The sequence below is a fragment of the Mustelus asterias genome, chromosome 1 (genome assembly GCF_964213995.1).
Source record: "Mustelus asterias chromosome 1, sMusAst1.hap1.1, whole genome shotgun sequence".
NCBI lineage: Eukaryota > Metazoa > Chordata > Chondrichthyes > Carcharhiniformes > Triakidae > Mustelus > Mustelus asterias.
Genome location: NC_135801.1, coordinates 79630584 through 79643321, shown reverse-complemented (window position 1 = coordinate 79643321; position 12738 = coordinate 79630584). Strand labels below are relative to the sequence as shown.

The 12738-nt window shown below is 42.7% G+C and overlaps 1 protein-coding gene across 1 annotated transcript in view; it reads left to right on the top strand.

The window, feature by feature from the left end:
* prkg2 (protein kinase cGMP-dependent 2) overlaps positions 1–12141 on the top strand; it is a 73657-nt gene extending 61516 nt beyond the window's left edge. Inside the window, exons 15-18 of the mRNA XM_078215267.1 lie at positions 1080–1202; positions 2651–2713; positions 9212–9278; positions 12046–12141. Of these exons, the coding sequence (XP_078071393.1) occupies positions 1080–1202; positions 2651–2713; positions 9212–9278; positions 12046–12141 (349 nt within the window). The remainder of the gene's footprint in view (positions 1–1079; positions 1203–2650; positions 2714–9211; positions 9279–12045) is intronic.
* The last annotated feature ends 597 nt before the right edge of the window (positions 12142–12738 follow it).

Genomic DNA, 12738 nt, shown 5'->3' with positions numbered 1-12738 from the left:
TGAGTTAGCTGATCCCAGACACTAGCAGTTAGATGGTATCATGGATGATGTGTTCAGGAGCTAATGAGAGTCAAGTTCATTCAAATGCAAATTAGATTTAGTTTCCGATTGCCAGAGACCTGGACTATCCCTGTCTCTGACCAGTGTGGGGACGTATCTGAGGTGTTCCCAAGCAATTTGCCCCAAGTCTAACCTTGAACTACGCCCCACCGAGGTACGTGTCGCTGCGTTAGTGGAGGGTGTGGGTGAGCACTGTGATGGTTCTTCCTGAGCCCCCTCATCCTCAGACATGCTATGGGGTTCTCAGTGAGCTGCTGGGTTGGCGAGCTGGCTGCAGCTCTGCTTGACCCTGCAAAAGACAACAGGACAGTTTCAGTGGATGAGCTGAAGCTGATTCAGAGTTGGTAGCACTCAGTGTGGATTGTAGGATTGGATGCAGGAATGGAGCTGAGATGTGCAGGTTAGGTGGATTGGCCATGTTAAATTACCCAAAGATGTGTAGGTTAGATGGATTAACCATGGTAAACGTGTGAGGGTTACGGAGACAGGGCGGGAGAGAGGGCCTGGGTAAAATACTCTGTCAGAGAGTCGATGCAGACTCGATGGGCCGAATGGCATTTTTTGCACTGTATGATTGGATGGACAATGCCTCTTGTCTCTTTTGGACCAATTCCAATCAAGGTGCTGCATCTGATAAGACTCTAATTTGCATAGAATAGGCACCAAATACCTGTTTCAGGCAGGATCTCTACTTCATCTCATGACTTCCATTTCCAGGGAGGCTGGCATTAAGGAATGGCAATGTAAAATTTGTCTTCCCAGTATTGATTTTTATACCCAAAGAACTGGCATAATAATGTTGAATTTCTCTCCCACTGAATGAAGGGCCATGCAAAATTCAAATCCTATCACAAATTTGTAAATACATTGATTTTTTTCTTTCTTACGGTTCATTTTATGTTCTCTGGGCATTGAAGGCCAGTGAGCAGTTGTGGAAATTCTTCAGTTATATGTATCTGGTTTAGGAATCCTGCAGAATATTGCTGTAACATTAATTACTTTTTACTTTTGTTTAACAGCCCACCATTTTCTGGCTATGACCAGATGATGACCTATAACTTGATCCTGAAAGGAGTAGAAAAACTGGATTTTCCTAAGAAAATAACAAAGCGTCCTGAAGACATGATTCGTAGGCTATGCAAGTAAGAAGAAAAGTCAAACCTTGAAAACAATGATGTATATGGATTTATTCCAGTGTTGTTTATTACATAAAACAGAGGTTGTTAATTCAAAGTACTACTGATCAACCCCAGAGTCATTACCATAAACTGCAATACAAAATGACCAGTCAGTTGTGTTTATTCTCACATTGAATTTTTTAAAAGAGAATTGGATATATACTTGAAAATTAAAAATTTACAAGACTATAGAATGGGGGTAACTGGGTAGCACTTTTAATGAACTGGCACAAGCCAAATGGGCTGAATGGCCTCCTTCTGTGCTCTATCATTCTATGAATGTCTAACATTTTTGCCTCACGTGAGAAAAAGATGACTATGCTAATTATATCATGTCTATGTTTACTTCAAATTAAACACTTGTGCACTTCAAGGACATTTACCAGCTGTTTATGCCGGTGGGATCTTCCAGCCCTTCTGACAGCGCATCCCTGCTGCGGGTTTCCCGATGGTTTGGGGTTGATTCAATAGAAAATCCCATTGACAGTGGCAGGACCAGAGGATCCTTCCATCAGCCAACAGCACAACATCTCTTGCCATTGAGAAAAACACCGCAGGGTCGGGGGATAGAGAATCCCACCAATTATTTCATGATATGGTGGACTTATTCAAATCAGAGGATTGATTTCCTCAATGTCAACCCAACACCCTCCAATCCAACCTTACTCCTGGTCTTGCTGTCAAAGCCACATCGCAGAACCAGTAAATACCACTCACTGAGTGAATTGCTTAGTGTGGGATTGGGAGTAGAGTCCTTTCTCTGAAGAATGTTAGTAAATCAATATTTTTTGACAATTTGGAATGCTTCATGGTCATTTTGTTTGGCACGGTTGATGGTGGCAGCTGTCAATGTACCAGATTTATTAAATTTAATTTTCTAGTTTTCCATTTTGGAATTTGAGTTCTGTGTTGCTCATTCAGTACCATAACCAATAGCATTGCATAAGACACTGTGCAATTGTAGATCCTCACTCAGCTAGTTCTACCCTAGTCAATGGTAATCTGCCAAAAAATCTCAGGGCCCCTTGGCTGTCAAAGGGAAATATCAACCTGGAGACCAGGAATGATATTAATGGACCAACACATGAACTATGGAACAGAGGGTCAAGCCCGTTTTAAGTGATTTTTAAAAAAAACAGGATCTAGGGTTCCTGCTTCTGACAGGCACCTGTTGAAAAATGAGGGTGTGTGGTTGTGGAGACATAATTGTGCTTGGCTGTGGGCCCTACTGCTGTCAAATACCCTGCCAAGCTTCGCTGTCTCTGCTCATGAGTGCTGGAAGGCTGCGGGATCTATGAAACCATAGCACTGCATGAGACAGCAATTCCAGGGGAATGCAATGGGAAAAATAGAGGGAGGGAAAATTGGAAAAAAATGCCTTATTTATTTTTCTGTGATATCCTTTACTGCAGACAAAACCCAACTGAACGTCTAGGAAATCTGAAAAATGGAATAAATGATATAAAGAAGCACAGGTAACTTTTATCCACTAACGCTTACCAAACTTTTAAAAACATTGGGTTAAACCTTGACCAGAACAAGTTGAGTAGTCGGGGTTTCTGAGAGGAAGTCTGCATACTGCCGAGTTTTGACTCCATATCACCATAAGACATAGGAGCAGAATTAGGCCACTTGGCCCATTGAATCTGCTCCACCATTCAATCATGGTTGATATTTTTCTCATCCCCATTCTCCAGCCTTTTCCCCATAACCCCTGATCCCTCTATTAATCAAGAACCTATCTATCTCTGTCTTAAAGACACTCAATGACCTGGCCTCCACAACCTTCTGCAGCAAAGAGTTCCACAGATTCACCACTCTCTGGCATCTTGCTTTGGCAGCTTCCCTGTCCAGAGGTTATCTGATTGCCGGGACTGGTTTCCAGTCAGGTAGAAGCATTCTGAAGGAGGCTGCAGTCATGGGCAGGCCACCTACTGCTCCGAGTGGGATTGTAAAAGGGGACCAGATCCCTGAGCCCAGTGGAACAGGTCCGATTCCCCAACCACAGGGGAAGATCAAATCTCTGACTCTGTGGGCTGGGATGTGGATCGTAGGGTGGGTGGAGGTGGAGGGAATCTGATGGGTTAGGAGTTTAGGAGAGTCTAATTTCTCCACATAGTTGTTCCCTTCAGCTGCTAAGTTCTTGGAGACCTGAGAAACCTGAGGCAGCCATTGTAAAACACATTAAATCAGAGACTGCCAACCGCATTAAAATACTGAAGTTGTCAACCCCTGGGAGCAGGTTGACTGAAGGATATTAAACCAATGCCCCTTGTTTTGCCTCAATTCTAACTGGAAGTTAATGGTTTAGAGACAACATGGGCTTGGGTTGGAGGGTTTTAAAGTTTTAACATCTCTGCAAATTGACAGTTTGGTTATCAGCTCAGAAAAATATTATTAGAAGATCCATGGCCAGTTCCTAGATGGATATAAATGAAATATAGTTCAAATACTTTGAAACTGGATGTGTGACTTGTACCACAAGCAAAGAAGCCGTTCCTAGTGAAGATAAATCTTTGACCTAAATTGAATGTTATTGTTTGAGCGCTGACAACAATTGCATCATTGTATGTGACGTGACGTGGAGTGCTTATGCATTTTGGATAGCTAGCTTTTTATATTTTCCATTGAAATTTGGGCAGTTAAATAAGCAATGCTCAAATCACACTTATGGCAATTTTTCCCTTTATTGATCTTTCCGCTTCTATTTTTAAACAATGAATCAATTACACCAAAGGCACAGAACTTGTAGGAATCATTTCTATAGCTCCTCTCTTGTGATCACATTTATATTTGTTCATTAATTTTCTCTTAAGGATGAAGAATATTAAACCAATGACAGTAGCTTCATAAAGAGAATAATCCAATAAAATAGTACAAGCTAGAGTTTGGACAGTGGGAGAGAGAATGAAGAATCATCTTACTGGTAACTAACGCAAGTTGAAAAATTGCGTGTTTATTTAGCAATATAAGAGATCTGTTGCCAGCAGAGATACATTGATTTTAACAGGCCCAATAGGTCAGTTCCATTCATTTTCCAATCATTTTGTGGACTGGTCTCTGATGTTCATACACAATTAAGTTGACAGCAAATTAAGTAATTACATTAAAAACTAGATGGAATTTCTTTTTGCTTAAACACTGAAGAGGCACAGAATGCATTTCGCAGCAATACACTTTCCTCTTTAAAATATTACAGGTTGTGAGAAGTGATATATAAATTGATTGGGATACACCAGTCATGTTGTTGCTGTGAATATCCCCAAGTGATTTGAGTCAATGTTGAACCATAACATGAAAAGCCCCCATGTTGTGCTTAGCTGACAACCACTCTTCTGGCTCTATCACATGTGTATTCAGACAGTTTAACAGCATGCTGCATTAGAAATATTTTTTTCTGGAAAACACAGTACAATAATGAAAAAATGCCCATGGATCAATACATTCACAATTATGTCTCCCTCATTTCTTGCTGTTTTGGGCAGGAGTAAGCAACAGAGCACATGAACAGTTAAATAATTACACAGTATATTAAAAAGCAATGCAAGTTTTTAATTGTGTCTGGTGCTGCTCCTGGCATGCCCTCCGGCCTGCTTCATTGAACCAGGGTTGACCACCTGGTTTGATGGTAATGGTAGAGTGAGGGATATGCTGGGCCATGAGGTTACTGATTGTGGTTGAATACATTTCAGCTGCTGCTGATGGCCCAAAGCGCCTCATAGATTCCCAGTTTTTGAGTTGCCAAATCTGTCCACAATCTATCCCACTTGGCACAGTGGTAGTGCCACACAACACGATGGAGGGTATACTCAATGTGAAGATGGGACTTTGTCTTCACAAGGACTGTGTGGTGGTTACCACTACCGATGCAGTCATGGACAGACACATCTACGGCAGGCAGATTCAAGGAGGATGACGTCCATAGAACATAGAACAGTACAGCACAGAACAGGCCCTTCGGCCCACGATGTTGTGCCGAGCTTTATCTGAAACCAAGATCAAGCTATCCCACTCCCTATCATCCTGGTGTGCTCCATGTGCCTATCCAATAACCGCTTAAATGTTCCTAAAGTGTCTGACTCCACTATCACTGCAGGCAGTCCATTCCACACCCCAACCACTCTCTGCGTAAAGAACCTACTTCTGATATTCTTCCTATATCTCCCACCATGAACCCTATAGTTATGCCCCCTTGTAATAGCTCCATCCACCCGAGGAAATAGTCTTTGAACGTTCACTCGATCTATCCCGTTCATCATCTTATAAACCTCTATTAAGTCTCCCCTCAGCCTCCTCCGCTCCAGAGAGAACAGCCCTAGCTCCCTCAACCTTTCCTCATAAGACCTAACCTCCAAACCAGGCAGCTTCCTGGTAAATCTCCTCTGCACTCTTTCCAGCGCTTCCACATCCTTCTTATAGTGAGGTGTCCAGAACTGCACACAATATTCCAAATGTGGTCTCACCAAGGTCCTGTACAGTTGCAGCATAATCCCACGGCTCTTAAACTCCAACCCCCTGTTAATAAAAGTTAACACACTATAGGCCTTCTTCACAGCTCTATCCACTTGAGTGGCAACCTTTAGAGATCTGTGGATATAGACCCCAAGATCTCTCTGTTCTTCCACAGTCTTCAGAACCCTACCTTTGACCCTGTAATCCACATTTAAATTAGTCCTACCAAAATGAATCACCTCACATTTATCAGGGTTAAACTCCATTTGCCATTTTTCAGCCAGCTTTGCATCCTATCTATGTCTCTTTGCCGCCTACAACAGCCCTCCACCTCATCCACTACTCCACCAATCTTGGTGTCATCAGCAAATTTACTGATCCACCCTTCAGCCCCTCCTCTAAGTCATTAATAAAAATCACAAAGAGCAGAGGACCAAGCACTGATCCCTGTGGCACTCCGCTAGCAACCTGCCTCCAATCCGAAAATTTTCCATCCACCACCACCCTCTGTCTTCTGTTAGATAGCCAGTTACCTATCCAATCGGCCAAACTTCCCTCTATCCCACACCTCCTCACTTTCATCATAAGCCGACCATGGGGGACCTTATCAAATGCCTTACTAAGATCCATGTATATGACATCAACTGCCCTACCTTCATCAGCACACTTAGTTACCTCCTCAAAAAATTCAATCAAATTTGTGAGGCACGACTTGCCCTTCACGAATCCGTGCTGACTATCCCGGATTAATCCGCATCTTTCTAAATGGTCGTAAATCCCATCCCTAAGGACCTTTTCCATCAATTTACCAACCACCGAAGTAAGACTAACCGGTCTATAATTACCAGGGTCATTTCTATTCCCTTTCTTAAACAGAGGAACAACTTTCGCCATTCTCCAGTCCTCTGGCACCATCCCCGTGGACAGCGAGGACCCAAAGATCAAAGCCAAAGGCTCTGCAATCTCATCCCTTGCCTCCCAAAGAATCCTAGGATATATTTCATCAGGCCCAGGGGACTTATCGACCTTCAGTTTATTCAAAACTGCCAGGACATCCTCCCTCCGAACATCTATTTCCTCCAGCCTATTAGCCTGTAACACCTTCTCTTCCTCAAAAACATGGCCCCTCTCCTTGGTGAACACTGAAGAAAAGTATTCATTCATCACCTCGTCTATCTCTACTGACTCCATACACAAGTTCCCACTACTGCCCTTGACCGGCCCTAACCTCACCCTGGTCATTCTTTTATTCCTCACATAAGAGTAAAAAGCCTTGGGGTTTTCCTTGATCCGACCCGCCAAGGACTTCTCATGTCCCCTCCTAGTTCTCCTAAGCCCCTTTTTCAGCTCATTCCTTGCTAACTTGTAACCCTCAATCGAGCCATCTGAACCTTGTCAAGTCGGCTTTTACTTTTGTTTATTGCCTCACTGCCGCAGACCCCGTCGAGCATCTATGCCTTTGGAACTCGGTCAGTAATGGTGCTATCGAGCCACTCTTGATGTTGGATGTTGAAGTCTCCAATGCGAATACATTCTGTGCCCTTGCCACTTTCAGTGCTTCCTCCAAGTGGTTTTCAACCTCGAGCAGTATTGGTTCATCAGCTGGATGAACCAGTACTGCTTGTCCAATTTTGACTTGGTGCCATGAGACGTCTTGGGGTGTAGAGTCATTGTTGAGGACTCCCAAGGCAATTCCCTCCTGATTGCATCCCATTATGCTGCCATCTCTGGCGGCTTTGTCTTATTGCTGGGACAGGACATAACAAGGATGGTGAAGATGGTGTCTTGGGCATTGTCTGTAAGATTTGATTTGTGAGTATGAATGTGCCAGGCTGTTTCTTTACTAGTCTGTGAGACAGCTCTCCTAATTTTGGCACAAGCTCTCAGATGTTAACAAGGAGGACTTTGCAGAGTTGACAGGGCTGGTTGTGCCATTGGCGTTTCCAGTGCCTAGGTCGGTGCTGGGTGGTCTGTTAGGTTTTGTTCCTTTTAAACCTCCTAGCAGTTTGATACAACTGAGTGGCTTGCTTGGTCATTTCGGGGGGCATTTAAGAGCCAACCACACTGTCATGAGTCTGGAGTCGCACATAGGCCACCCCAGGTAAGGATGGCAGATTTCCTTCCCTGAAGGGCATTAATGAACCATATGGGGTTTTGATGACAATTGACAATGATTTCATGGTTATTACTGAGACTAGCTTTTAATTTCAGATTTATTAATTGAATTTAACTGCCACCAGCTGCCATAGAAGCTGCCCCAGAACATTAACCTGAGGCCCTGGATTACTAGTCCAGTGACATTACCACTGTGCCACCATCTCCCCAGTTTCTTCAACTGAAACAATTATTTTAGACGAGTTTCAAAAGAGTGGTTTTAGCCCATCTCGAACCTCACTGGGGCCAATTCAACCAGGAATAATAGGACAGTTAAGGCAATAGAAACCAGATATCCTGACTTTAATGTGAGAAAAATAATAGTGCAGTGTTCAGTACCAATCATGACTCCTCAAATATTAAAGGAGACTGGACCCACATTCTGCAATACTTGGACAATGTTCAGACTTGCCCTGACAAGTGGCAACTAACATTTACTCCTCACAAGTACCAGAAAATAAACATCAACAGAGAACCAAGAGAGAATCTAACTACCTTCTCTTGACACTCAATAGCATTACCATTGCTGAATCCCTCACCATTAACATCCTGGGGAGACGGGGGGCGGGGGGGGGGGGGGGGGCGGCGGTGGTCACCATTGACCAGAAACTGAAGTGGATCAGCCATATAAACACTACAGGCTGGGAATTCTGAGGTGCAGAACTCACCTCCTGACTCCCTAAAGTCTGTCCACCATGCACAAGGCCCAGTCAGGAGTCTGATGGAATTCTCTCCACTTGCCTGGACGAGTGAATGCATCTCTAGTAACACTGAAGAAACTCAACACTACCAAGGGCAAAGCACATAGTTTGACCAAAGCCCCATTTACCACCTAAAATATTCACCGCTTGCATCACTAGCGTAATATGGCAACAGTGTGTACCACTGCAGGCAATTGCCAGGACTCCATCAACATAACTTAGAAGGACAAGGGTAGCAGATGCAAGAGAATGTCACCACCAGCACGTTCCCCTCCAGGCCACACACCATCCTGACTTGGAACAGTATCACCCGTCATCCCTTCACAATCGCTGGATCAAAAACCTGGACTTTCCTTCCTAACAGCACTGTGGGTGTACCTACACAACATGGACTACAGTGTTTCTAAAAGCTGGATCAGCATCACTTTCTCAAGGGCAATTAGAGATGGACAACGAATGCTGGTCTAGCCAGTGACATTCACATCCCACGAACAAATTTTAAAAATCAAATATTTGGAACTATTTTTAGTAATGATTGACCTAACATAAAAGCTACACAATTTTACCTCACAAATGTAATTTTGAGTGTAACAAAAGGAAAAATTGTGTAGACCTATTAAATAAAAGTTGCATTTAAATAATATATTTCATTTTCCTCCATCACAGATGGTTCAATGGTTTTAACTGGGAAGGATTGAAAGCTAGAACACTATCATCACCATTAAAAAGAGAGGTATTTGTGCTAACCAATATCCTACTTCAGACAGAAGAAGTCGTGGTTTTGCAGATTTTCTCTGTTATATTGTTCCTTCAAAATAAATGGTGTTCAATTGGAAGCAACAAGCTCAGTGAAGAACTGCCTCTCCACCTATTCGTAATCAATGATGTTTTCTCCTTACCCAACATCATTTTAACAGTAACAGTAAAGAACAACTTTCCTACTGTTATAAACAATAGTTAACCCTAGTTACAGGATGAGCTGTTAAATCTGCAACAGTTTAGGCAGATAATGCAAAAATGGTATGCTGGGGTGAGCTTTCCAATTCCATTGACGGCAATGAATACAAATGTTGCAGACAGTAACAAAGATTTGCTCACCGCCAAAGCAAAATTGAAAGGTTGGCACTATTTATTTTAATGAAATTAGCAATCTCATTCAGAGAAGCTGTAATGCATGTATAGGATGGTGAACAACCTGAACTTATGGAGAAGAGGGTAATCTTGGATTAGGGTCAATGTGTGTTTGTGGGACACAGCAAAGTGTGACTTGCTCAGCCCCTGACGAACGTATCACTCCAGGGATTTTCTGATACTGACACTGAGGGATTGGTTTGAACCTTTGGGCTGTTGACCAGTAAGTGCGCAATGGTCTGCTTCCCATTTCTGCCTTGAAATCATAGAATCCCTAGAGTGTAGAAGGAGGCCATTAGGTTTGCACTGACTCTCCGACAGAGCATCTTGCCCAACCCGCCCACCCTATCCCCATAATCCCAAGCATTTGCCATGGTTAATCCACCTAACCTACAGAAGTCTTTGGACAATAAGGGACAATTTAGCATGACCAGTGCACGCAGCCTGCACATCTTTGAACTGTGGGAGGAAACCTCAGAGGAGTACCCAAAGCAAACCCACACAGACACAGGGAGAACATACAAACTCCACAAGACAGTCATCCAATGTCAGAATCAAACCCGGGTCCCTGGTGCTGTGAAGCAACAGTGTTAACCACTGTGCCACTGTGCCAGGTTTAGACCTCATTTTTGTGCCATTTGTGAGCTGTAAACCCACAAACAGATGAATCATTGCAATGTGTTGAGTCTAGATCAAGTGGCTTGGATGTTGTACCACCCACAGGCAGGTCATTGAGTGGGGGATGAAAATGGAGTGGGTGGTGGCCAGTGCATTAGCTTTAGCGGTATGTCTAGTCTACTAACCCCATTCTGAGATCATTAATGTTGGTTTGGCGACTTTTGAATTGGGGCTTTGGAAACTAAAGTATAAAACTCCTCATTCTGAACATTAACATCCCCATTCATACTTTACAAAACAAGCAACCAGGAAAGATATAATTAAATTTACTGGAAACAATTTAAACTTTTAGTTGTACAATGATTTCTTACTTATGTAAACCTCACTAGAAAAAGTGATATTTTGCAAATTTAGTTACTGAATTGTGATAAAAGATTTGCAAGTTTAATATCAGAATTGAGAGGTTACAACTATCATATGCTAAACAAATAGGACATTTTACTCCAGTTTCCTATGAGAGGTCTTTAAAATGATAAAGTGGTTTAATTATAAATTATGATAGGAAGATATAGAAAAAGTTTTTCATTTGTGGGGGTGTCCAAAACACCCACAAATCCAATAAATATTTCAGGAGAAGCTTCTTCACTGAGAGAGTAGTTAAAATGTTGAACTCATGAATCATAGGCCGGGATTTTACATTTGCAAATTGGGACGCATGTGTAAAATCCTGCACAATGACATTGGATCATGAGTTTGATGTCAACACGCCAGTTTCCCATAACACACCAGACAGACAGGGGCCAAAATCAACAGCCTGCCTATCAATTGAAAAAAAATCATCAATGGGCAATTGGGCTTGTTAACAGGCCAATTGACCCGCATATTACGCTGCCCACACCATAACTCAGTTGGCACGGACAGGCGGGCAAGAGTGGGAATTTCCTTTTCTCACCATCTGAGGTGAAAAAACGGGAAGGAAGGGGGTTACATCCTTTTGGGGGGATTTCCTGCTTGCAGAGGAGAGCCTCTTCCCACCTGCAGAAGGCACCCTCTCACTTTGTGCCTTCCTGCCTGACCTCCAAAGCCCAGCCCCCAACCCCCCATCTGCCACCCATCCAAACTGGCTGACAGCTCTCAAAGGCAGGGACTTTTTCCCACTGAGGGTTGGAAGTCTGACCCTCAGCTTGTTAAGGCCGTCCATAGGGTTTCTCATTACAAGATGGCCTTTCACAAAGTTGGCGGGTTCACAACTGACTTTTCTAAAGGTGGGGTGAGCAATTCGTCATCTTATCCCATAAAAATTAACCCGTAGAGTAGTATTGATACATTGAAAAGGAAGTTAGATAAGCAAAGGTGGGGAAAATGGATAGGCATATGGTGATAAGAGTTTGATGAAGTTGAATAGGAGGAGGCTTGTGCAGCATAAACACCAGCATAGCAGACTAATTGAGTCAAATAGCCTGCTCCCATGCTGTAAGTAAAATGTGATTTTTTTTTCCAATTATATATCTTTAAATTAATTAAGCAGCAGACCAGCATTTTTGGTAAATGCTGGTTTCCAATTGTTGAACATACAATGGGAGATTTTATGTACAAATTGAAAGAATCTGATGGACCAAGAGAACCAAACGTAACGTTTTCTTGAGTTACTAATGAGAGCTATTCATAACTAACCTAATTATTTAAAAACCTTGTTTTTTTGGGGAGGGTGGCTAAGTCTGAGTAACATTTTTTTCTTTATTTTCCCCAAGCTCACAGGTCCGACGGATTGTAGATACTTTGACAAGTATCCCCCTGATAAGGATATTCCCCCAGATGAATTTTCAGGCTGGGACAAGGACTTTTAGATCACTTACTGTATGGGGATAAGAAGACTGCAGCTGTTACTCATACTCAATGTTCATAAAGCAATCCGGACAATTTCCCATTATATGCATATTCTAACATGTGGCATTGCTATCGATCAACTTGCATGAGCATCTCCAAATAAAGTGAACACTGAACGTTGTGAAGAAGAAAGGAAATAGCTTTGAAAAGTTTTGAAAAATCAACAGAAACATTATTCTGGTATTATCTTAACTGGAAAAACATTTTCCATTTAAACAGCTGCTGAAGCTCATTAAGTCAACATGCACCTTGTGCAAACACTTCTTCAAGTTATAATAGAATGGTTGCCCCATGTGGGTTCGCTGCTCATGTGGAAATGCTGAACAACCAGAGTAAACAGCTGGACAGGTGCAGTCGGCAGTGGCTTTTGCATTGCTGCGTTTTTTCCTGGTTTATGCATGCCTACATTTCCAAGCTATCATGTCTTTGATCAGACAGCAGTTTTGTTTTCGTATGAAGACCTGTCGGGCTTTCTAAGCATGATGCTGATTTCACCTCCAGGGTGCATCGTGGCGAGCTGGCTACAATCATCTTCCTTCCTGATTGTGGACCTCATT